This window comes from Dermacentor variabilis, chromosome 6 (genome assembly GCF_050947875.1).
Source record: "Dermacentor variabilis isolate Ectoservices chromosome 6, ASM5094787v1, whole genome shotgun sequence".
Classification (NCBI taxonomy): domain Eukaryota; kingdom Metazoa; phylum Arthropoda; class Arachnida; order Ixodida; family Ixodidae; genus Dermacentor; species Dermacentor variabilis.
The window spans coordinates 97708013-97732160 of NC_134573.1; the positions used below are offsets into that span (position 1 = coordinate 97708013).

General features: G+C 45.3%; 1 protein-coding gene across 3 annotated transcripts in view; it reads left to right on the forward strand.

Moving 5' to 3' along the window:
* The window catches only part of LOC142584940 (uncharacterized), a 139667-nt gene that overhangs the window by 27771 nt on the left and 87748 nt on the right, over positions 1 to 24148 (forward strand). Inside the window, exon 1 of one of the 3 annotated variants that reach the window (XM_075695304.1) lies at positions 12892 to 13051. The exons of 1 other annotated variant lie outside the window; for it this stretch is intronic. In XM_075695304.1, coding sequence (XP_075551419.1) covers positions 12944 to 13051 — 108 coding nt within the window. In that variant the 5' untranslated portion in view covers positions 12892 to 12943. Of the gene's footprint in view, positions 1 to 12891; positions 13052 to 24148 lie in introns of those variants that run through there. One more of the 3 variants, XM_075695305.1, reaches the window with a different exon arrangement.

Here is a 24148-nt window from a genome sequence, read left to right on the forward strand (position 1 = left end):
AGCCATCAAAAATACCGCGCCACCCATTAAACTACCACTGGTATTGGTGTCGTGTTTGTGCCAGCCAGTGGCAATTCCTATCACTCCACTAGTGTGTGTTGGGAAGATTCAGTTGCGTGTTTTCGGAGAAATTAGCCTCATCAGTCCAAACTACGCGAGCAAGAAAGTCCGGTTCTTCTTCACATTTCGCGAAAATCTAATTGACAAACTCTGTTTTCAAAATCTCGGTCTACAAGCTTTTTGATGAAGATGTACATGTCATGGGGGCATAAGACGTTTCCTTAAAATCCTCCACACTCATGACCTTGAGGTTCCGGTATCCGCACTAGCGTCGCGCGCACTACCGTGAGGGTTAGCAGCAATCAATTTCAAAACATCCGTTTCCGCGTCTTCAATTACCGCCGAAGTCCTGCGTCGCTTTCTTGTAAAGCTACCCTTCTCGCTAAGGACTGCCTAAATTCTAAGTGTTGTTGACGTACAAGGAAGTCCTCCACAATGCCACATTCAGAATAGAATTGATGCCTTGTCAACCTGGGCCGCCCCCAGAGCCATGATCGTTTTAGCCTTGTGATCATTCGTGAAGGACATGACTGTATTCTTGAAGAACAGGTCACTGGCATCGTACCGTTCAGATCTCCTGTTATTACCTACGTACTGACACGTCAAGCAAGAATGATTTAGGTAATCGACAACAGCATCTACTGGCCGTACAGACCCGCCAAAACGTATTAGATTGACATAGCCTGCGCAAGGTTTGTTTCTATTGCTAAAGGAAACATAAGAAACATTCCATCCGGGCGCGCCTGTCTACCGAACAAGATGAGTGTGCGAAATTACAGCCCTAAGTGCGCCGTCACAGATGCCCGGCTTCAACACCTCCCCCCCCCCCCTCCTCCCACGACTCCGCTACGCTTATCAATGCGTCAGTGGAGTCTTCTCATGGTGCCGCAACCATCACATAGCGTGAAGGTCTGGATCGAGCTGCCACCGCTAGTCAAGCCTTGTATCCATGGATATTCGCTTTGGAGCGCTCTAGCAGGGGCGCGCGAGAGCGGATCTATTTCGCATTTCGGATGGTTCGCGCGCTATTGTTTCCTCTCAGAAAACCAACGACGGACAGCTCAGCACGAAACAAATGCTTCATTGGGAGGTTATTTCAGTTACCCTGCGACTTTGTAATTGATATGTTTAAAATTCAAGCAATGTATAAAAAGTTCGATAATTGAAAGCAGTTAACTAAATATACTTCGTGATGAAAAAATACTGGCTGCAAGTACCCACCAATACGGCTACTATGCAGTCACCACGAGTCATCTAGAGCACTTCCCTTTATTTAAAAAAAAGCTTGGTCCATATTCACTTGACACCCTTGTTGTCTCGCGTACATAGCAATGAGTTCACTACCTAATGTTTCGGCTGGGGCACTGACTTCACCAGGGTAACTACAAAACATGAAACACGGAGCTTCCATGTTTTCTTCTATTACCACTGTAAGGCCATACATCGTGGCTTCACAAGGAACAATAGCTACCAAGGAAAATGACAGGCAAGAAAACTAACTTGATGGCGAGCTCGCCAAAAGGTTCAGCGGTCACCTTAAGAAATGTTGAATTGAATGTAATAACACAAGAAGAATTGGTTCTATATGTATCATACATAATACACCACGGGGCAAGGGCTCAATATATTGAGCATATACATGCGCTAGAATTCACTTTTACGATCAAGTCTATCGTAACACTTTCTTCAGAAACCCGTAACAACAATAATGGACATCTCAAAGACCTAAATGTGACACAACAAATTAAATTGTTTTCATACTTTCTGCCGGTCCCAGCATAGTGCAGTGTGTACCAATGTTAGGTAGGGTAAAGCACCGTGCGTATAGGTTAGTGAGGGCTCGGATTCACCTCAATTTAACGAGAGAAAGAGTCAAATTGGTCAAGAAGAAACAGTCCAACCTACACAGAGTAAGGTTAAAAGCAAACCAAATCATTCTGGTGCTTGCAAAAAAATATGCAGCGCTAGAAGAGCGACATGAAGATGACATAAAGGTAATGAATTAAACCATAACTAGGCTGGTTTCTGAAGTAGCAGGTCATGTACGAAGGCAACAAACACGAAGGCTCTCCCAAGCAAAGAAGGACCTAATAAAGAAACGACACGGATTGAAAGCGTCCAACTCAAGAGATCAGATAGATTTTGCGGCATTGTCAAATTTGATCAACAAGGAGAACGTAAGGGATATTCGAAATTATAACGTAAGAAAGACTGAGGAAGCAGTAAAAAACGTACGCAGCATGAGCTCAGTGAGAAGAAAACTTGGCATATGACAAGCCGTGATGTTTTCACTGGAAGACAACAAGGTAATATCACCAGCAACTTCGAAGACATAGTAATAGAAGCGGAAGAATTCTATACTCACCTGTACAATGCCCGGAGCAGCCACAATGCTTCCCTCTGTTGTAGTAGTGAATAGGTTACAGAAGATTTTTTAAGAACTAGGGATGAAAGTAGAAGGGTCTTGCAAGACATGAAACGAGGAAAAACGGCGCGAGAAGACGGAAGAACAGTCAATTTAATCAAAGATGGAGGCCACATCATGCTTGAAAAGCTTGCTGCCCTCTATGCGAAATCACTCACGACTTCAAAGGTCCCAGACAAGTGGAAGAACTCCAACATTATCATCACCATCATCATCATCATCAGCCTGGTTACGCCCACTGCAGGGCAAACGCCTCTCCCATACTTCTCCAACTACCCCGGTCATGTACTAATTGTGGCCATGTTGTCCCTGCAAACGTCTTAATGTCATCCGCCCACCTAACTTTCTGCCGCCCCCTGCTACGCATCCCTTCCCTTGGAATCCAGTCCGTAACCCTTAGTGACCATCGGTTATCTTCCCTCCTCATTACATGTCCGGCCCATGCCCATTTCTTTTTCTTGATTTCAACTAAGATGTCGTTTACCCGCGTTTGTTGCCTCACCCAATCTGCTCTTTTTTTATCCCTTAACGTCACACCCATCATTCTTCTTTCCATAGCTCGTTGCGTCGTCCTCAATTTCAGCAGAACCCTTTTCGTAAGCCTCCAGGTTTCTGCCCCATATGTGAGTACTGGTAACACACAGCTGTTATACACTTTCCTTTTGAGGGATAGTGGCAACCTGCTGTTCATGATTTGAGAGTGCCTGCCAAACGCACCCCAGCCCATTCTTATTCTTCCGGTTATTTCAGTCTCATGATCCGGATCCGTGGTCACTACCTGCCCTAAGTAGATGTATTCCCTTACCCCTTCCAGTGCTTCGCTACCTATCGTAAACTGCTGTTCTCTTCCGAGCCTGTTAAACAATACTTCAGTTTTCTGCAGATTAATTTTCAGACCCACCCTTCTGCTTTGCCTCTCCAGGTCAGTGAGCATGCATTGCAATTGGTCTCCTGAGTTACTAAGCAAGGCAATATCATCAGCGAATCGCAAGTTGCTAAGGTATTCTCCATCAACTTTTATCCCCAATTCTTCCCACTCCAGGCCTCTGAATACCTCCTGTAAACATGCTGTGAATAGCATTGGAGATATCGTATCTCCCTGTCTGACGCCTTTCTTTATAGGGATTTTGTTGCTTTCTTTGTGGAGGACTACGGTGGCTTTGGAGCCGCTATAGATATCTTCCAGTATCTTTACATATGGCTCATCTACACCCTGATTCCGTAATGCCTCCATGACTGCTGAGGTTTCGATTGAATCAAACGCTTTCTCGTAATCAATGAAAGCTATATATAAGGGTTGGTTATATTCTGCACCTTTCTCTATCACTTGATTGATAGTGTGAATATGGTCTATTGTTGAGTAGCCTTTACGGAATCCTGCCTGGTCCTTTGGTTGACAGAAGTCTAAGGTATTCCTGATTCTATTTGCAATTACCTTAGTAAATACTTTGTAGGCAACGGACAGTAAGCTGATCGGTCTATAATTTTTCAAGCCTTTGGCGTCCCCTTTCTTATGGATTAGGATTATGCTAGCGTTCTTCCAAGATTCCGGTACGCTCGAGTTTATGAGGCATTGCGTATACAGGGTGGCCAGTTTCTCTAGAACAATCTGACCACCATCCTTCAACAAATCTGCTGTTACCTGATCCTCCCCAGCTGCCTTCCCCCTTTGCATAGCTCCTAAGGCTTTCTTTACTTCTTCTGGCGTTACCTGTGGGATTTCGAATTCCTCTAGGCTATTCTCTCTTCCACTATCGTCGTGGGTGCCACTGGTACTGTATAAATCTCTATAGAACTCCTCAGCCACTTGAACTATCTCATCCATATTAGTAACGATATTGCCGGCTTTGTCTCTTAACGCACACATCTGATTCTTGCCTATTCCTAGTTTCTAGTGGCCGGGGTCCGATCCCGCGACCTCGTGCTCAGCAGTCTAACACCATAACCACTGAGCAACCACGGCGGGTCCCGCAGGCGTTGTACGCCTCATTTAACCCACAGTGGTGCCCTGTTTGATCAGTCAAGGTGGACCAATCTGAGCTCGGTTATACCGCATGGATGGCACTCGGCTAGAGAACCTGGTATTTATGACCTGCACATGTGTGGCCACACATAATTGAGGATATATAATTTTTTTTAGGAGGGTTTTCGTACAGTGATAAAAGGAAGGAAAATACATTAAAAGAAAGAAAAAAACGGGGGGAAAAAAGGAACATAACATGTGATTTGAACTCGTGATCCTTCAATGTTGCCCGGAAAGGTAGCTCAGTCGGTTGGTTCGTCAAGCCAAGAGTTACTTTCAAGCGCCATAGCTCCTGCTCCGAGCCTCATACTTATGTGGAAAGGGACTGATGTTGTCCGCGGCAGTGAGTGGTTGGAAGGCATAATTTCTTGGAAAAATGGCCGCCAGAGGAGCAGCGTGAACTCTAGCGGCTTTAGAGACTAGGAAAACTGCCTTACAATATTTAGACTTGGGGGAAGCTTCGTTAACAAACTATAACACGGCAATCAGCACTCGTATACGACGAGAGAAATTATTGAGACGTGGAAAATTCCCTTGAAATAAATCTGGTTTTCGAGACAAATGCTTGTATGTATTGAATCTCTTAAGAGATGAGGGGGGAATTATGCGCTCACCGAGAGGGCATCGTCAGCACGAGACCACCACCAGGCACCTTACTGAGATGTAGAGAGCTTCGCGGCCGGAACGAAGTCTCCCCTCTCCGCCGGCCAAGGGTGGAAAACGCGCTTTCCGATCGCTCAAGGTTGCGCGGACATTGTATAGCTCTAGCGTCTAGGAAAAAGCTTAAACAGGTGCGAGGGCGGCACGCATAGCGTGGGAAGCTAGCCGCCGGAATAGCTATCTCAAGTACTGCTGCTCGCGAGAGCGAAATACCTTCGTGTAATTATAATAACCCTAATAGGACTTCTTTCAAAGAAAAAAAAAGGGAAACGGCTCAGAAGGCTATACTACGAGAGCTATGACTGATACTTTTCTATATATATGTATTCATCTCATCTATGGGATCGCATGCGCGCGCTGTTGGTTTTAAACGCAACCGTGGTAGGGAAACGGAAGGCGATATAAGCATGCGTGTCCATGATACGCACACGACAAACTGCCTTACAATATTTAGACTTGAGGGGAAGCTTCGTTAACAAACTATAACATGGCAATCAGCACTCGAATATAATTATAAAATAATTGTAAATATTCATCTCATCTATAGGATCTAAAGCGCGCGCTGTTGCTTTTTCTGTGCGTGTAGTAGTTAAGAGAGCCAGTTTAAGGGCGGAGAATAGGGAAGGAAAGGAAAGTCTCTGAAGCAAACTTGCAGCGTCGTGGTTTTAAAGCGCAACCGTGGTAGAGAAACGGAAAGGCGATATAAGCATGCGTGGCCATGATACGCACACGACAAACTGCCTTACAATATTTATACTAATCCCCAAAAAAGGAGACGTTAAGGAGGTAAAAGATAATAGGCCCATTAGCTTACTTCCAGTATTATATAAATATTCACCAAGGCAATTTCCAATAGAATAACGTCGACACCAGCCTTCAATCAACCAAAGGAGCAAGCTGGTTTCATGAAGGGACACTATACAATGGATCACATTGGTGTCACCTATTGGGTAATCCTGAAATCTGCAGAGTACAATTAGCCCCTCTACATGGCTTTCATAGATTACGAAAAGGCATTAAATCAGTAGAGATACCATCAGTCATAGAGGCATTACGTAATAAAGGAGTACAGGAGGCTTAGGTAAATATCTTGGAATATATCTGCACAGACTACACAGCTAACTTAATACTCCACGAGAAACGTAGAAAGTTACCTATAAAAAAAGGGGTCAGAGAAGAACACACAATCTCTCTAATGCTATTCACTGCATGCTTGAAAGAAGTATTCAAGCTAATAAACTGGGAACGCTTAGGAGTGAGGATGAACGGCGAATATCTCAGCAACCATCGGTTTGCAAATGACACTGCCCTGTTAAGGAACACTAGGGATGAGTCACAAGGAAGGATTGAGGACCTTAACGGAGAAAGTGTAAGAGTGGGGTCGAAGATTAATATTCAAAAGACAAGGATGATTATCAATAGCATGGCAAGGGAACAAATGTTCAGGATCGCCAGTCAGCCAATAGATTCTCTGAAGGAGTACGTTTACCTAGGCAAATTAACAACGGGGAATCCTGATCATGAGAAGGAAATTCGCAGAAGAATAAAAATAAGTTGGAGCGCATACGGTAGAAACTGTCAGCTACTGACTGGAAGGTTATTATTCTCAGTGAAAAGAAAGGTATACAATCAATGCATTCTACCGGTGCTGACATATGGTGCACAAACTTGGAGACTAACAAAAAAGCTCGAGCAGAAGTAAAGGAGCACATAAAGAGCGATGGAACTAAAAATGTTTTCCTTATCATTAAGAGACAGAAGGAGAGCGGTGGGAATGAGAGGGCAAACGGCGATAGCCGATAATATAATAAACACTAAGAGAAAGAATTGAAGCTGGGTAGGTCAGTATTGCGTAGGTTAGATAACCGGTGGACTGTTAGGGTTACAGATTTAGCGTCAAGAGAATGCAAGCGCAGTCGAGGACTGCAGAAGGCTAGTTGGGGTAATGAAATTAAGAAAATCGCAGGCGCTAGCTGCAATCAGCTGGCGCATGACAGGGGGAATTGGAGATCGTGGAGATCGCAGGGAAAGGCCTTTGTCGTGCCGTGGACAATGAATAGGCTGAGGATAATGATGAATATGTCTAACAGAGTGCACTTATGTACTTGTTCACTCATTTCTGACTATCGCTTCACGAAACAATGCAAAGGGCTTTATATGGCTATAGAAAGTGTCACACCCATCGTGCACCAGGTCATTAAAGGAATGAAGACTTATATGCAGTTGACATCAGTTACATGTGTTGTTAGCAGCGTCGTTTTGAGCCCGCCTGATTTCTGTTTTTGTCTTGAAATAATTATTTTCTAAAAACACGCTACCTGCGTTACTAATGTATCTACGAGAGATATTGTTTGAGCACATGCGAGATATTGTTTCAAAATAACGGCATTGTTTTCAACGCATGCGACAATGCCGGATTCATTTCTATCTCTTCCACAATTCTTTCTACCATATGCAAAAAAATTTAGATAGTTTGAAGAAAGCCTTGGCGGCCTCCGGTTTGATCGCCACACGAACCCTTGCTCTTAAGCACGCTGCAAACTAAATCCTCAAAGAAGAATGGCGCAAACAAACTGGAATGAGATAAAAAACACCGAGGAGATAATATTTTCTACCTTGTCCCTTTTCCTTTTCGCCATTCTTTGAGTATGGATTACCTACACGCTCAACAGCTAATTAATAGTTAATACTTCGCCAACTACCCGCCGTGGTTGCTCAGTGGCTATGGTGTTGGGCTGCTGAGCACGAGGTCGCGGGATCGAATCCCGGCCACGGCGGCCGCATTTCGATGGGGGCGAAATGCGAAAACACCCGTGTGCTTAGATTTAGGTGCACGTTAAAGAACCCCAGGTGGTCAAAAATTTCCGGAGTCCTCCACTACGGCGTGCCTCATAATCAGAAAGTGGTTATGGCACGTAAAACCCCAAATATTATTATTATTACTTCGCCAACTAAATTCCTCGATTTGAAAGGGAGTTTAAATCGGGCTAGTGACGACCATCACATTGAGCCTTTCGCTCGAGAGCTCGACTGCTTTTGACGTCAAATGGCAAGCTGCCCCTAGGCTATTAAATGTTTAGCGCAGGTAGCCGACTTGCCTAGTGATGCTAACTCAAATATGGCACTGCGTTGGCCCTCTGTGTGAAAAAAAGCGACGCATGATATTCAAGCCAACCTTCCTTTCGTTCATGCATCACTTACAGCTAGTACATAGACAGGGACCAAAAGAATGATGAAGACAAGCGCTTGTCTTCGCCGTTCTTTTGGTCCCTGTCTATGTGCTTGTTGTAAGTGATGTTGGAAACAATGGAATACCAACTAGCCCGGGCCCAAACTCTGCTTCAACCTTCGTTTGCCTACCATTTCATGGCTTCGCATGGCTTGGTCACTAGCTCGTTTGGTACTTATCGACTATTTGCATTCAATAAAAAATGTCGTAGTATCGCCCGTAATGCGGAGCATCGATTGCGAGACAAAATAGTTACACAGCTATATGAAGTACGCAATATAGCTCTATTGCCTGTATCAACTTGTAAACATTCGCCTACTAACTCGACTAACAAGCACTGTGTAACCGCGAGCACCGGCAAACGTGAACACATCTTCACTGAATGACACAGTACACACGGTATCAATTCCCTCACGTAAGCAAAAGCGGAGGAAGCTGCGAGTGAACTGCCCTTCGTGCTGCGTCCGCCCCAATAATGAAGTAGGCGGGGAAAACACAGCGCAAACGATGCCATCAGCACTCGTCGCGCATGCACTTTGTACACAGCACTTCAAACTATAAGGCACACGCAACCGCGGCAGCCATAGGCAGCCGCGGCTAGAGTAGAACGTCCCCACACCCTCCTGCTGCCTTGCGCGGGGCCAACGTCGGCACACTTCCGGTCCACCTTCCTCCTTTGTGCGCGTGAGATCAAGTCACCGTTCTTCTCGGCTCACCATCTCACGCTTCATCTCTCGCCTACAGCATACGGCTCGCGATCACGACCTTATTTTACTTTAACTTTATACGGAACATCGCGGCAACATGGACGACCACCGCTTAAATTTGACTGAAGCGTGCATATAATGTTTATGACAAAAAAGTGCATGCGCTGGCCGAATTCGAGTCCCGGCCCTGCTGTTCCCGATCTCGATGCTCTAACAGAAAAAAAATTTCGGCAGAACTCTGCTCGTGATGACTGTTGACAGCAATGTGAATAAAAATTGAGCCACATAGCGACAGGCCACACTGCTGAAGTCTAGTTTACGTAGCACGTACACTGGGAATCCTGGGCTATTCCACCCTCTCTTTTACCACCGCTGGTGCCTGCACCCCTTAATTACGCTGAAATTATTGCCTGGACCCTACCGCTGACTTTCTCGCCGCGACCATCAGCCATACCATTATGTCCATTTCTCACGCGTATCCCACCAGGGTTTCAGGCAACACTGGACAGTGATGCACGCCTTCCAATTGTTCATTATGTTTATTTTCCTGTAGTCCCTCTTACGTGACACCTCACTGTCGACGTCGCTTATCCCTTCTCTCGAGCCGCAACTTCCTGTGTCCCTGCAGTTCTATTCTTTTCATTGCCTGCTTAATCATATTTGAGTTTTCCAACCGAAGCGCACCCCTTTGCCTGTGATTTCCACTCGTCATCTCCTCGATGGCCTTGACTTTCCCCAGGGCTGCGACGCCCGACTCATTCCGGACATGAAAAGTAGTAGCAGTTCCTGATGCAAGAATGGCGTCTGTACGGAGCAGCACAAGGCCTCGCTATCCTCTGACAAATTTTATAGAAGTATCTGTGGCTGGAATAGTTGCACTTGCCCTGGTCGACAGACGATCAGTCGTTTGAGTAATTACCAAAAACTTTGTTTCTTGCTCATAACCGCAAACACCCCTTCGAGTGCGTTGTTGCACTGTACAGCCACTGAACAATACCATTTTGCTGCGTATACAGTCCTCATCGGTATATAAAGCATTAGTTGAAGTCATAGCGCTCGATTTCCACGGAGAAAAACGACGGAAGTTCTCGGCATACGAAGTAGTACTTGGAAAAAAAATATTCATCCAGATTTGAAAGGAATGTGTCTAAATACAAAAGGAAAGCGTGTATTCTAAGAAGCAGCGACAGCTTCGTTGCACGTTCGCAATTATGAACCTGTAAATGTGCACAGTTTTTAATTATATACAGGTTCTGTCCAAGGGCAAAACAATGATGGCAATATCAAACACGCGAGGCCGGTGCGCTGCGCAGCATAAACAACACTCAGGAGTGTATTCGGCGTCTTAGGTGCATTCGACGCAACGGCGAGTGCGTCCATGAGGAAACTGCCTCGGTAGAGCTCTGACGCCATCGCGCGCTCGTGTCCATACAGATTTTCAAAGGTGAGCCACCGTGGCGCCGCCAAGTGTTGTCGGTTTTAAATGCCTGCGCATTCCTATGCTGACGCAACGAGGAAACCCATCCGTCACTGCATCCGTCCACCTTCTTCGGACATACGCTTTCAAAATATGGCCCGCCGCAGTGACAGAATTCACCTTCGTACGACCTATCGCTTCAACGCGAAATAAGCGGCAATAACACAATGCTCATGAAGCTACCAGCACTATCCACGCTGTATCCCAATCACAAATCGCTTTTAAAATAGCGACCTACACGTCTCTTTTCAACGTCAAATAGGAGGCAAGAACACAGGGCACATGAAGCTCTCAGCAGTCAGTGCTCTGTCCCATGGCGGATCGATTTCAAGATATGAATTGAGGCATGGCACCCACCCACCCACACACACACACACACACACACACTCATATATATATATATATAAAATCTTTATTTGACAGGAACAGATTTTAAGGCGGAGCTCCTCAGTCCAGGTCCCCACTGGCCCCTGCCGCCTGCCTGACCTCCATTGCGTCATTGCTCTTTCATCTATGAGGGCGCTTAGTGCACTCTCAGGTTAGTTGTATTAGGGTGAGTATCCCACCTCACCTAGGGGAGTTGCCCCTATAGTTCGTTGGAAACATGGCGTTTAGTAATTTCAGAAGGGGAATACCCCAGCCTGTATTTTGCCTCAATCGGCCGCCTATTCCCTGCTAAGCACCGTAATGAAATTTCGCTTCAAGAAAGAAAAGAGACAAAATGGGAAGACTAGTCAAAATGAAAATATTGCGCCATATCACTCTCTGAGATGGGAACATGACGTGATAGCCCACATGCTCATGTGCAAGGCTCGCTGAGAATAGGTGTGGTCACTGCATTCCGCTGCATTACTCGAGGTTGTATGCTGCTTACAGACAGCTTTTCAGAGCACTCCACTGAGACGTAGCTATGCATTGTCTGCACACTGTCTCTTGTGATCATGTGACATGTGCGCAGTGTTCGCTGTTAGCCCTTTACCCACGACCAGTCATGTGGCAGTTTTCAATTTTCCTTTTTTGTTACACTTTCAGAAATGATCACAAAGGCACCCGCTTGGTGCAACACTCGGGTGCTGGCAATCAGACTATGAGCAGTGAGGAGCATGACGAGTTACCCTTCATACAATGTAGGTGGTGTGCTTCCAGAAGATGGCGCGAATGCATCTTCTCGCGCAGTGCGACACAGAGTGAATTGTGTAACGTTTATTTCCACTTTAAAAGGGCCCTGCAACGCTATTCTAACTAATCATAGATTGGTCTCACTATTATAGGACATCGCATGAGGAATATCATGCCGCAAATTTTTTTCGCATAATTCAAGTACAAGCGGAGTTATTTACTGCGCCGATGCGCCACTCTCTCTCTCTTCTTGCGTCTATTCTTAACGCACTGGCAATTACACAAAGGCATAAAAAGCAAGCAAAGTTTCTATTTTATTTTTTGCTGTTTTCATTTCCTTACGGCGCTACTAGTGGTTCAGGTGCGTGCGGCGCTCTATCTCCGCGAAATGGTCCCGACACTCTGTGACTGCAGCGGCATCTACGTTGCGCAAAACGCTGCTACAATCTAGGAGGCCACGCTCAGCAGACGCACTTAAGCCAAAATGGCGTGTGCAGACCGGGAGCGCCAAGGTGAGATACTTTTCTGTTTTCTTTTGTTTTAAGTCGCGGGTATGTGTATACCTAATTGCGATAACTTGAAACTAGCAATCAGTGTGGTGATGAGAATGTTCTCGCGATCAAGAAACCACCCAATAACATTTGGTACACTTGGCTGCTTGCGACGTGGCTGCATGGCCACATTCCGAAGGAGAGAGTAAGCACTTTTTTACTGATTTTGACATGAGAAGGCAAATTACCTGCTGCGTGTGGTGTAATAAATTGTTGGCTTTGCATCTCACGCCTAAGGCTCGGCAGAACTTTCTTGTCATCAGAAAGTCTTTAAAGGCCCCTATATTAGGTACCAATCCAAAATCAAAGTCACGCAAGCAGTGCTCGCCCCATAGGATAAACGCTGAGCCCCGAAATTTCTGGGAAAAACGCTGTTCTAGACACATGAGAAAAACTATTCGCATCTTGAGGTTTTCCGCAATTCGTCACGATCTTTCGTTTTCTGATCAGTAAAGTCATGGTGAAATAAATGTCAGCGCCTCATGTTGACAGTGATTAAAGGCAGACAGTATTGAATCCGTCATTCATTACATCCTTGCTGCTTGGTATTTAATGATGCAGGTCGGTAAAGAAACTTAGTAAAGGTGAGTTCACTGAAAAAACAATTCACAGCTGCTGTCGAGCGTATATATGCCGTGCGTTAGCACCAACATTAATTCGACTGCATTCGTTTCTAGCTTTCGTTAATTGCGATGGAGATAATTCTGCTTACAACTTTACTGCATCTTTCGTGTGGCGCACTAGGCGCTTATCCTACGAGTCAGACAACCGGACATGGTTCTGTAGGACAACTTTACACGGTAAGACCATTTGTTTTTGAAATTACACTGCGTTTTTAGGTACTTCCTTTTTGCTTCATCGCTGAACACTTTTGTTAATGAAATTAGCTTTTGGGCTTGAATTTGATAACTACCTTTCTTCACTGCATGCCTCATTTTTCATTACCTACATAACAAATTCGGAGTTATTTCGCATATATGAATAGGGAAATAGCCAGGGAAACGAAAGCTTTAACAAAAACGTAAAGTTTTAAACGAACAGAACTGCGGTGGTAATGTTATTCATCTTTATTAAGGACATAAGGGCACCCTCCTATTTGATAAAAAAGTAAAGACACGCATTGGCTGCTGTCTAGCCTAGCAAACAAACTGGGACTTTAGGCATGGCCGCCGCATATACGTCAGAACCGGCAACGTTGATGCTGAATGTCGTTGTCCTGGTCGTAGTGGACACGGGCGTTCAATGATGCTTCTGCTCCTTCACATCCCGTCGCTCGCTCGCTTTGGTCGGATATAATGGATCGGGAGATCTCCATGATTTTGTCATAATCCTTTCCCACTGCGTACTAGCTTTGTTTCGAATAGTAGCGAGGCAAAACGAATACGTGTCCAGGTTTTCTTCATAGATTGTCTCAAATTTGGTGTTGTCTAGAACGTCAACTTGCCGCTTGAATTTATGCAAGCACTTGTTCCATATTACAGTGGATGGGGTAGCCAATTGTGTAATGCCTGTGTCTGATGATAGAGGTTGTGTCGTTCTGGTCATACCTTTTAGCCCTAAAGTTGTAACTGTAATGAGTGACAAAATCTGCCAGACAGAAATCCTGTAGGTGTGGCGGACGATCTTCGTACTTTTGAATGATATTGCGCAGGTACACCTGGGTTACATTTTCGTGTAAGTTTTCGCTATCCATATGCTGCTTGCTCTTACGCGTACGAAGCCGCTCTTCCAGGGGCCAGGTTGGGATACATATAACGCTTTGACCTTTTTCGGACAAGTCTCCTTTCAGCGAAAACGATGCTGCTTCCTCCGCCATTTCAATTATTTTCAACGTTGTAGCACCAACTGGCTTCAGTGCCTCGGTGTGCTGCATCTCCGGTTTTTCGACCATAATCTTGATGATCGCATTGGGAAAATTGTAAATGCAATAATCCGCCTTGCTGACGTAATCAAGGACATGCGTAATACATGCGTAATTAGCCAAAATGCCCAGGAGATCAATGATGCAATTGAGCACTGAGGTAATGCGTGGGTTGAATATATTCATCCATTTCTCTTTCGCATTGCGTTTGAGCAAGAAACGTGGCCTAACAAAAACCATCCCTGAGCATGTCAATGTAATGTTGCTCCGAAGTGATATTGAATTCCTTAAAGCCTTCAGTCGTTTCGTATTCGGTTTATTTTAACTTAGCGTACGTCTCGAGGTATTTTGCTTGAACGCCTCGCGTCTCTATAGCTCATTGGGTGCATCACTCGATGGGAACGGTGCGATTATCATTGTTTTCCCACTCAGTATGAACGATGCACCGAACTGACAGGCGTGTCTGTTCTTCTTACAGCATGTGTGTATAGTAAGGAAAACTAATTCAACATATCAAAGGAACTGTCCGCGTGATCGTCTGCGGCATGCCTTTGGTCAACTGTTCATTTGGCCCATTGGGCAGCCCGAGGAGAATGTGGACGTACGGACTGCGTCCGTGCTAAAATTCTACTCGGTTGAAGGAGTCTACCAAGTAGCATAGCATGAAAGGAGAGGCTATATTGTCCTTCAACATGCTCATGATGGTGTTGAAGAGCCGATCGACATGTATGGCATACATCCCAGGATTGTTGTTAACGAGGCCCGGTGCGTACATGAGCTGCAACTGCTTGTGCGGTCACTAACACTCCGGGTTGCCTAGCACCCGTAATTTCTCGAGGAGTGCATCGAAACGCTTCCAATGCATTTCCGATGCCGACATTGTGAGGAAAACGGTGCGCTTCGTGAGCAGTCGGATCATCACGAACACCTCTCACGGCTCCTCTGTCCAGTTGTGTGTCGTGTTTGGCACTCCTCGAATGAACGCCAGGTCTTGGTTGATGGCAGATTTGTCAAACTCACCCTCTTCTAGTTTGCGTGTAATGCCCTTTGGTTTATGATTACTTCTAAAGGTGACTGCCTTTTCAACCATCATGAGCCTTATGACTCTCAGAGCCACGTACGGCATGTGTCCCGCATGGACATCCCTTCGATCAGTGTGGCGCATTTCACTCGTTTAAGCAAGAACAGTGTTACCCTGTCGCTCAGGATCTGATGAGGGTGACCGAGGTATTTTTGCGGAAAGGATAGTTCTTGCGTATTAGAATTATACATTCGTGAGATTGGCGTCTCACCTTCACTGGGACCAACAGCCAAGAATTGTGTGTGATTTCGCAGATTACCTAGGTATAAAATATTGTACACAACCGTCTGATGACGCGTTCATAGCTTTGGTGCCTTGCGTTGGCTTATTCAAGTCGTCGACTTCCCTTAGCTTCTAGACCCTGTCTGCGTGTATGTCCTCTTCCTCTAGGAGACATTTGAAGGTCTGTGGTTTGAACCGAATGCTGTTGAAATTGTGGAGGGGGCACTGGAGGACAACGTAGAGCCATGTATTGACGTTACGCTGATGAACGGTACCTACAGAGTATGTAATTTTGCGAGCAGGCGCCGTTTCAAGTCTACTTTGATGGCGACATCGTCATATATGCTTCGAGGAAGACGCTCAACAGTATTGTGCCCATTAATAAAAATGTGTACAACTTGGCCTGTAAAAGCAGACTGCGCACTTCTGTAAGAAATGCGTCTTAGTGATGTGAACGAAATCGGCGGCGCAATCAGGCGTTTTTCTACGATGGTTAGCGAAGGCAGTCGTGTTGGGATTGGAGGATATAAGTATCCACGAGTCTTAGATAGTACAGGCAGTTTACCTTCCAGTAACGGACCGCTGGAGGCACCACATACTTTAATGTTCACAACGTCTTCCACAGGAAAGTAACGTGGCAACAGGTCGAGTGCGCTTTGCTTCTGTGGTCTATTCGTGGCATTTGACATGAACACCAGATCATCCTGGAACCACAGTCGATCACTGAAGGAGCAGCCGAATGCAAATACTGCGTGGAGAAATTTGTCCTTAAATTTAGAATTTGTACCCTTCATAAGAATGACTGCACTGCACTTTCGTCGTTTGGCGAGGTTTTCCGCTTCACGAAATTCGTCCTTATCCTGTGGCGCCTGGCGTTTGCGATGAGCATCCTGGACACGATGTTGATCCGCGGCACGATCACGACGCCGTTGTTCAAAATGTCGCCTCTGCTCTCTTCGTCACTCCCTCTGTGCAGGCTACTGCGGTGGAGTCCTCACTAGGCAGGGCCGTGGCATTGCACTGTCGCAGCGCAAATCAGTGACTAGGTGGGTTGTTCTTGTCAATACGAAAGGGTACTTAGCTCACTCGCTATTTCGTATACCACAGTTGATGCTTCTCGACAAGTGCACCTTACACAGCCAGCATTTTTCTGGGTAACGCTTGCGGCGATTCCTATTTGCTCAGGCGATCTTGTGGTTCTACTTCCCCCCCCCCCCGCACGGCTGCCATAGATGCGCAGAGGCGAGCGCTGCCTCGTGGTGCTGTAAGGAACCCAGTGGCCTATGTGGCACACGCGTCCCGCTGTGCGTGCCCACAGAGACGACACACCGATTGGGAGGAAAAGCTATACTGCTTCGCAGTAAAAAGCAGCTTGAATGATCGGGTTTACTCCTGAGTGGCCCATCTCTACATTCTATTCTAGCGCGGCGGCTCTCAAAATTTCCATGCGCTTTGCGTTTGACTGGTGTTCGCGGCTTCAAACATGACTTTCGCGTCTTGCCTTCGCAACAGGTAGTTTGGCTTCAACACGTGATCGCTTCCAATTCCATTGCGGTGCCCTTCTGATTATTTCCGTCATTTGTATCCATCGTTTCATGAATTACTGCCTTTTCAGCAAGTTCACAAGCAATAGAAACAGCCGCAATGGCGACTTTGCATTCTTCTTGATTCGCACGTTCGCGGTCTTAGCGCTCTTATTGTTTGCGCCACAACTCTTGTCCGAGTTATTCAATCTATCTGTCCAATGTTTCTATTTCCCACCTACTTGCTTGCTTCACAAGTCTCTCTTTCTGAATGATTCTACCGAGGTATATCATCTCAGTGCAGTCACTTCCGTTTTCGAAAACATTCTTACGAATAGCTGCCTCCAACAAATCTTCCTCTAGGTCTACATCTGGCTCTCAATGCAACTTCAACAACTCAACATTTCGCCACTTTTTCAATTCGAAGGAAGTTATTGCGGGTTTTTGGTCAAAACTTTCTCCTGCACTTGGCTCCTTATTGCCCAAAGCTGGTATTCGAATGTGTTCTAGTTCGCCGTCAAGCCCCATCATTTCAAGCGCAAGTTCGCGTTCTCACTCTTCGCGATCATTTGAAAACCATCTTTGAAGTGCACGCTTTTCTCTTTCACGTGCATGTTCGCAGTCTTGCCTTTAAAGCTCGCAGTCTCTTCCGCCTGTCTCTGGCTTCCTTTTTGGGCCTCTCCCGAATGATTTTAAGGCGTTCAGAAATCTCGTCATTATCGGCTCGGAACGGAAGAATATCCTCAATCAAATCTGGTTCTTGGGGTATGTCGGGGGCGTCCAGACACAGCTCCATCGTAAGCTCCAAGAACTCCTCTTTATGCAAGTGCTTCAAATTCGTCGCTCAGTTCCATGTTGCTTGCTCACATGCGCTTGGCGACAAATACAAATTTTACCCGTTTTGTTTCCTACAGTAACAAATGTGTGGTAAAGCTCACTAGAGAAAAGCCACGCACTCACCAAACCTCGAGGCCTAAAAACCTGCGTAGAGTATCCCGACGCACGGTAGCATCTCATGCAGACAAATATGCAATATCTAAAGAAGTAACTCGCAGGACTACCGATTGCACGACGTGTGCGGAGGAAACATCATTGCGCGGCGTAATATACTTCCTGGTGTAACTATGTGATTATTGGTGGGATTAGAGAGCTCGATTTTTTCTTGGTACATAATACATTCCACCGATACGTAACATATTCAGCCCTTTGCCATGCAGGTTGTATACGGCAAAGCAACTGTGCCGTTTATCGCCAGCAAAAGTAATAGCCGCGCTAACCGCGGCTACGTAGCAACATGACAGCTCCCATGCAGAAATGAACACCTGCTTCTTTCCAAATTTGTGCACTTGACTGCCTCTCCTTCCTGTAAATAGTAGGGCTATTTAGTTGCCTAAACGGTCCACATGAGTTTAACTAGTGTAGGAAGCCGCCATTTTTTACTTGGTGTAGAAAAGCGTAGCTCCGCCCACCTTCACGGAGCCGTTCTAAAGCGAAAGCATTAAAGGTCCCGTGTTGCAGAGAATTCTGCGTCGGCGTCCGGCGTCGGACGTTATTCTGCAAGAAAGTTCCTGAACCAACCATTTCCAGGCCCTCCATGTGCCGTCAGGAAGTTGCAGAAATAATTGAATTTCTCAAGCCAAAATATGTAGAAAATCGTAAAGTACGACTTACACACCACCTACACACGTGATAAAGTCGGATACTAATTTGACTATATGAGAAAACATAATTTTCTTAATCGAAAACTCAAAGAAAACCCTTTTTCAGCGCTTCTACCACGCATAGATCGGCGACGAAGTCCGCCATTTGTACGCGCCGGCGCGCCAGTGACTCAGGGACCACGGAGCGGTGCGCCCGCTTCCTCGCAATGCCCCCACGTGGCGCTCGCCTTAGCCGCATAGCGCTCTACGCAAGAGGCCGCGTTCCTACCAGAAAGCCCGCCTTCGTGCATTGCGTTTACGGCCAACGTTTTCTGGTAAACATTACGGTTAGATACGCTTCAGTTGCCGGGTAACATGAGAAGCAGTCCGGGATCTTTGAATGCTGTCGCGTACCACTCTTAAAGGAGAAGCATAAGCATCATCCAAATTTGTATTGCTTTGATGTAGCATTAAAAGTACACTTTCTACATTGTGGTGTCCATGAGTGTAGGAAGCAGACGACGAACACGCAGGGTGGTGTTGCAAACGCGTGGTGCCATTCTGTCTGTGACTGTCGGCGTATGTAGCAACGATAGTGAATATTCGTTGCAACGATGGTAGCGAAATGTTGGAGTGACCATGTGTCACAGAGGAAAGTGGGCAAATCTTCCAAGAAAAAAAAATTACTCACGGATGGTGCTACAAGGCTCCCTCGACTGCCTAGGGACACTTTTCGCATCATTGTCAGACCACGGAACCGCCCGATTGTAAACAAGGTCAGTAAAATACGCTTTGAGACAGCCTTGACCATGGCGGCACCCTTGGCTGCGGCCGTAAACGAAGAACACACGATGCGTCCCAATGGAGTTCAGGAAAAGTTGTGGCGTGCACTCCGTACGACAAAAACATGGACAGGTACATCCAAGTGCAGCAAATCAGGCTCGGCAAAGGCACGTTCGGGGTGGCCACACCTGACCCCTCCTGAGAATAAATGTGAGGGAGTCAGAAGAGTAGTTGACGTGGAATTCAGCGAAGCTCAGGTCAGAGTGAGAATTGTACATCATCGGAATCCAGGTGCTTTGGAGGGCAGGCGGACCAAAAACACCTGGGCGGTGGTGGTGCTTTTCGAAGGCATGAGTCTGCCCAAATACGTGGCATACGACGTTAGTATATTTCGCTCCACGCTATGCCGACGCCATACCGAAGTCTACTGCGTATGTGGAGGACCAGGATACCGGGCTGGCATATGTTCCAACCCAGGACGCAAGTGGTGTCGCGCCTGCGGCAAACAATATCCGGCGGAAGATCACCAGCGCGATCCGAAATCGCTAGACAAAGCTAGACACAAGCAAGAATAATGCGTTCTTGCTGCTCCTCCGAACGTTTCGTTCTTCATTCTCCTGTATGTAACACGTAGATCAGGGTTGCGCTATTTCTGTCGTAGAATTTGCTAGAATATTTTATTTATGACACCTTCGTACCAATAACAGCGTTAATCTAATGTATGGCCCGTGAAAACGTTATGTTTTCATTGCCGAACTTGTTTTCTCGAAATGAAGAAGCGACAAATAAACGCCTTGGCCCTAACAAAACCCATAACTGCATATTGTAATATAACATGGATCAATCAATAATTGCGTCACAAGAACACCAGAATGTAGATTTCTATTTTCAAAGTCGCATTATACTTATGAAGAGCAAATTTGCGGCTGGTTTTTTTACGTGTTTTGATGTTGCTATGGAATGTTAGGATAACTAAAATAACGAGTTTTCTTACCGAACTTTTTGGACATTCTGTAGTGAGGTACCAGCGTGTACCCATTGATTGACAAAATCTGCGAAAAAATATTTTCTTGGTTACAGCTGCTGTGAATTCTATTGCTAGAGATGATACTTCTACCGTGCACCCAATGCACGGCACAAGTGCAGGCTTTATGATATGTTCTGGCTAGCTCAGTGTATTTTGAGCACATGTAGGCATTTCCGAATATTTTCAGGCGCCCATCCCTCAAAGCCTAATGCGTGGCGAGAAAACTCGCTTTGGCCAAACGAAAACTTGTATGTACAAATGGGGTGGAGCAGTCGAGACAATCTTGCTTGTTTGCCAAAGGAAACATAGCCCTTGTCCACTAAGTAATATTGGCCACAAGACAGGGGATTCGAGGGGAGCGAAGAAGGTAAAATAATAAAGTGAAGTAGTACACCAGAAGAAAGTACTAAAAATTACACAAGGAATTATAAAATGAATTTTTATAGAGACAGAGTTTAATGATGCCGAAGCATGATTAATAAAAAATAACTGATAATTTTAATGAATAGGAGCAATTTCATAAACATTCGGAAATACTTCGACGGATAAAATTTATCATTATGCCTCCGAAAGGTCATGATGAATTACAATAGACGCGCCATCATTTACATGCCAGGTGCCAATGATTCAGGAGATAAACCATCGGTTCGCGGACGTCATAGTTCTTCTTCAGAGCTCCCGCACCTTTACCAGGTTTAGCGTCTCCGTGGATAATATTACAAACATGAAGAAAGAGCGATCAACTTCGTAGTATACATGAAAAACGGCTCGCATTGAAGATGGCTTCATTTCATTCTCATTACTGACTTATGTCTAATTGCTTTGAGGTTATTCGCGTCAAAAAATTGAAGCATTTCCTTATTGAAGTACAAACACACATAACGAACGACTTATTGATCATATTCTGTACAAGGACGTGCCGTTCATGTGGGGCCCCGCTCAAACTGCCGCATTTGCCCAGCTCACCAACATTCTCACCAATCCACATTTACTGGCCCACTTTGACCCGTCCTCTCCTAGCCCATTTGAAATATTTCTCAGGGCCAGATTTTACTGCTTTGGCCGGTTTATATGTCAACGAAAAACAAATGAAAAATGTTCTCTGTAATCATGCGCATCATCATGTGCGCGCGAGATGTCATGTTACTTCAGTTGTTTTTGAGCTGTGTGTAGTGCAAATTCAAACCGAATAATTGACAAGTTTCTGGCAAAGGATGTTAACATTGTAGCTGGAAAGTCACATGGGCTCTGACGCTGTCATGCACACTCGTCTATTGTGCTCCATCAGGTTCGCCCAGAGAATTAGTATACGCACAGCATATGCAACATTTCTTGTTTGTAACATATTTGCTGAACCAGAAAGTGAACAGTTTACTAGTGGATTTTCGGAGTTTCACTAGCCTCTTCCGTCCTTGCTGCGTAGGTTTCAAAATCACTCAATAAATGCAACAATACCGGCCTTAAGCTTTTATCTCTGTAAAACTATTATATCTCTGTATAACATGACAGCTTTACTATGAAAGCGCGAGCCCTAGCGCCCGTGAATGAAGGAAGCCTGTGTGTCCTCTTATTCACAATTAGAAACTCTTGAGTATAGGGTGAGCTGTTAGCAGGTCACACACTGGTCCCTCACGCTCGGCTGATGAAGCACCCGCATGTGTTATTTCCTCCCTCCCGACGTGGTAGCCTAACAGAACGCAGCTTTCATTATTTTGTTATTAGGAAACAAAAAGGAATTAGTAGCCTGGATGGCACATCCATGATACTCGCGCAGATCGTTTATTTTTTCGCAGCCGACAGTACGTCACTTATGTTATAGAACTGTGCTGCTCTTCGAGAGAGGGTCTGCTGGGGAAGACGCACTTCCTCTTTGTTGCCCGAAATGTGCGAATACTTTATGGACAAGCGTATGTAACGAGAAGCGAAGTAGCAGGCTCTCCACGTGCATGTCACTCAGCGGTATATAGCCCTTCCTTGGTGGGATAACGCAAGCACTGGCAGTGCCGAAACTGCTGCTTGCGAGGTACACAGTTCATGCCATATAGCAAGGATAAGTGTATAACGCGAGAAGAGGCGGCAAAGTCGTGCGCGTGTACGATTCTGCGGCATGTCCGCTGCTAGTGGCTCGCGCCTCAATTTATGTGTTCGCACGGCATATTATCGCACCGGGCCTGTTGCACTGAGTTGCGTGACGTTCAAGCAAGAGCGTCATGTGGCGTTCCTTTAAATGTTGAGCGGTGTATCGGAAAAGCAGGTGGTCACGGTTTTGATTGTTTAATGTCCGGCCGACTTAGAAATGGCACGCCATGTATAAGAAGAGATTGGTAAAATGTGAGCAACGATAGCTAAAATAAGGGTACCACCCCATATCACAAGGCATTTAAACGAGTATTTGCACACGATGGGGGGGGAGGGGGGAGGGAGATCGAGCGAGCCGATAATTGTCCGCCGCTATGGTCAATGTATCCCACTTTTTCCAAATGAAACTGTATTCTTAAGTTGGCCTCCCTTCGTACAAAGCCTAGCTGGACGGCTATGAAGACGGTTTGAGGAAGCTTCTGCCAGGAATTCCTATGAGAAGGAATTTAATTACTGAGCTCGCCCACAAGGATAGAAAAAAAAGATGTCTATTAACATCTTATATTGCTATACAGACGGGCTAATTCTTGTTGTAGACCTTACAAGTGAAAACATTGTTGTAGTCCTAGAGTTGCATTACTCAGAGATGTGCTCATTATTTAAATGATAAAGTGAAGCAGCTTTTCAAATATTTTAACGTTTTCACTAATTAACTCACAAATATTTACTTTACGGCACATATTGCAAGTAACCAATTAAAGCCGCTGATTTTGCGAAGCGTATACAGTGGGAATCAGTTTCCAGCATGACAACAGTTTTTAGACATATATTTGCTAACATAAATGTATATCTTGGTGAAGCATGTACTAAATTATTATTAGTATTTGTAATAAATGATCAGCGTAATTTGATAATTGGGTATCCTTATTCCTTTCACCTGAAAAATATTTATCCATCATCGTCGCACTTTCTCTATTCTGCGCGATAGGAAAACTTGCTGATATTCTAAATGTCTTCATCACCGTCATTTATTTTTTGACCTTCGGTTTAGTCGCAAATGTTGATGTTTAGCAGACGTCACGCATTCCGACCCTCACTGGTGTATCAGCAGGTGCAAAACGCCCTTTTCCGCAAGAAGCCTAAGATGATATTTTTTTATTGAATACAAAAATATTTACATGACAGCAACTGACATCTGCCTTTGAAGATGGCATCTAAAGTTTCGCGTCCTGAATTTCCAGAAAGATAAAGAACGTTTATACGGAGATACGCAAGGAATTACCGGGAAACAGCGATGTATGCAAGTTTTTTATAAGATCGCGAACTTCAACCTTTTCTGAAGCAGTGCTAGACGTAGCCGTAGATTATGGTAGAGAGTCAAACACGTGATCAGTTTTCCACAAATTACAGGAGATGACATACGCCTTCCTTGCTTTTCAGCGCGTCACAAAACGAAAACACTAAATACAGCCGAAGGATTTTTGACAGGGCACTGCTCTCAGTGTTTAACCTTGCGCAAGGCCCAGTTTCATTGATTCATTGATTGCCATGCCCACTTTGAGTTTTTAATAAATTGTAAGAGTCAAATGTAGTGTTACTGTTCGCCCTTATAATGATATCAGTCATGTGATTTGCTGCTGATTGCGTAAAGTTAGCGGGACACTATTCATCGTCTATTTAC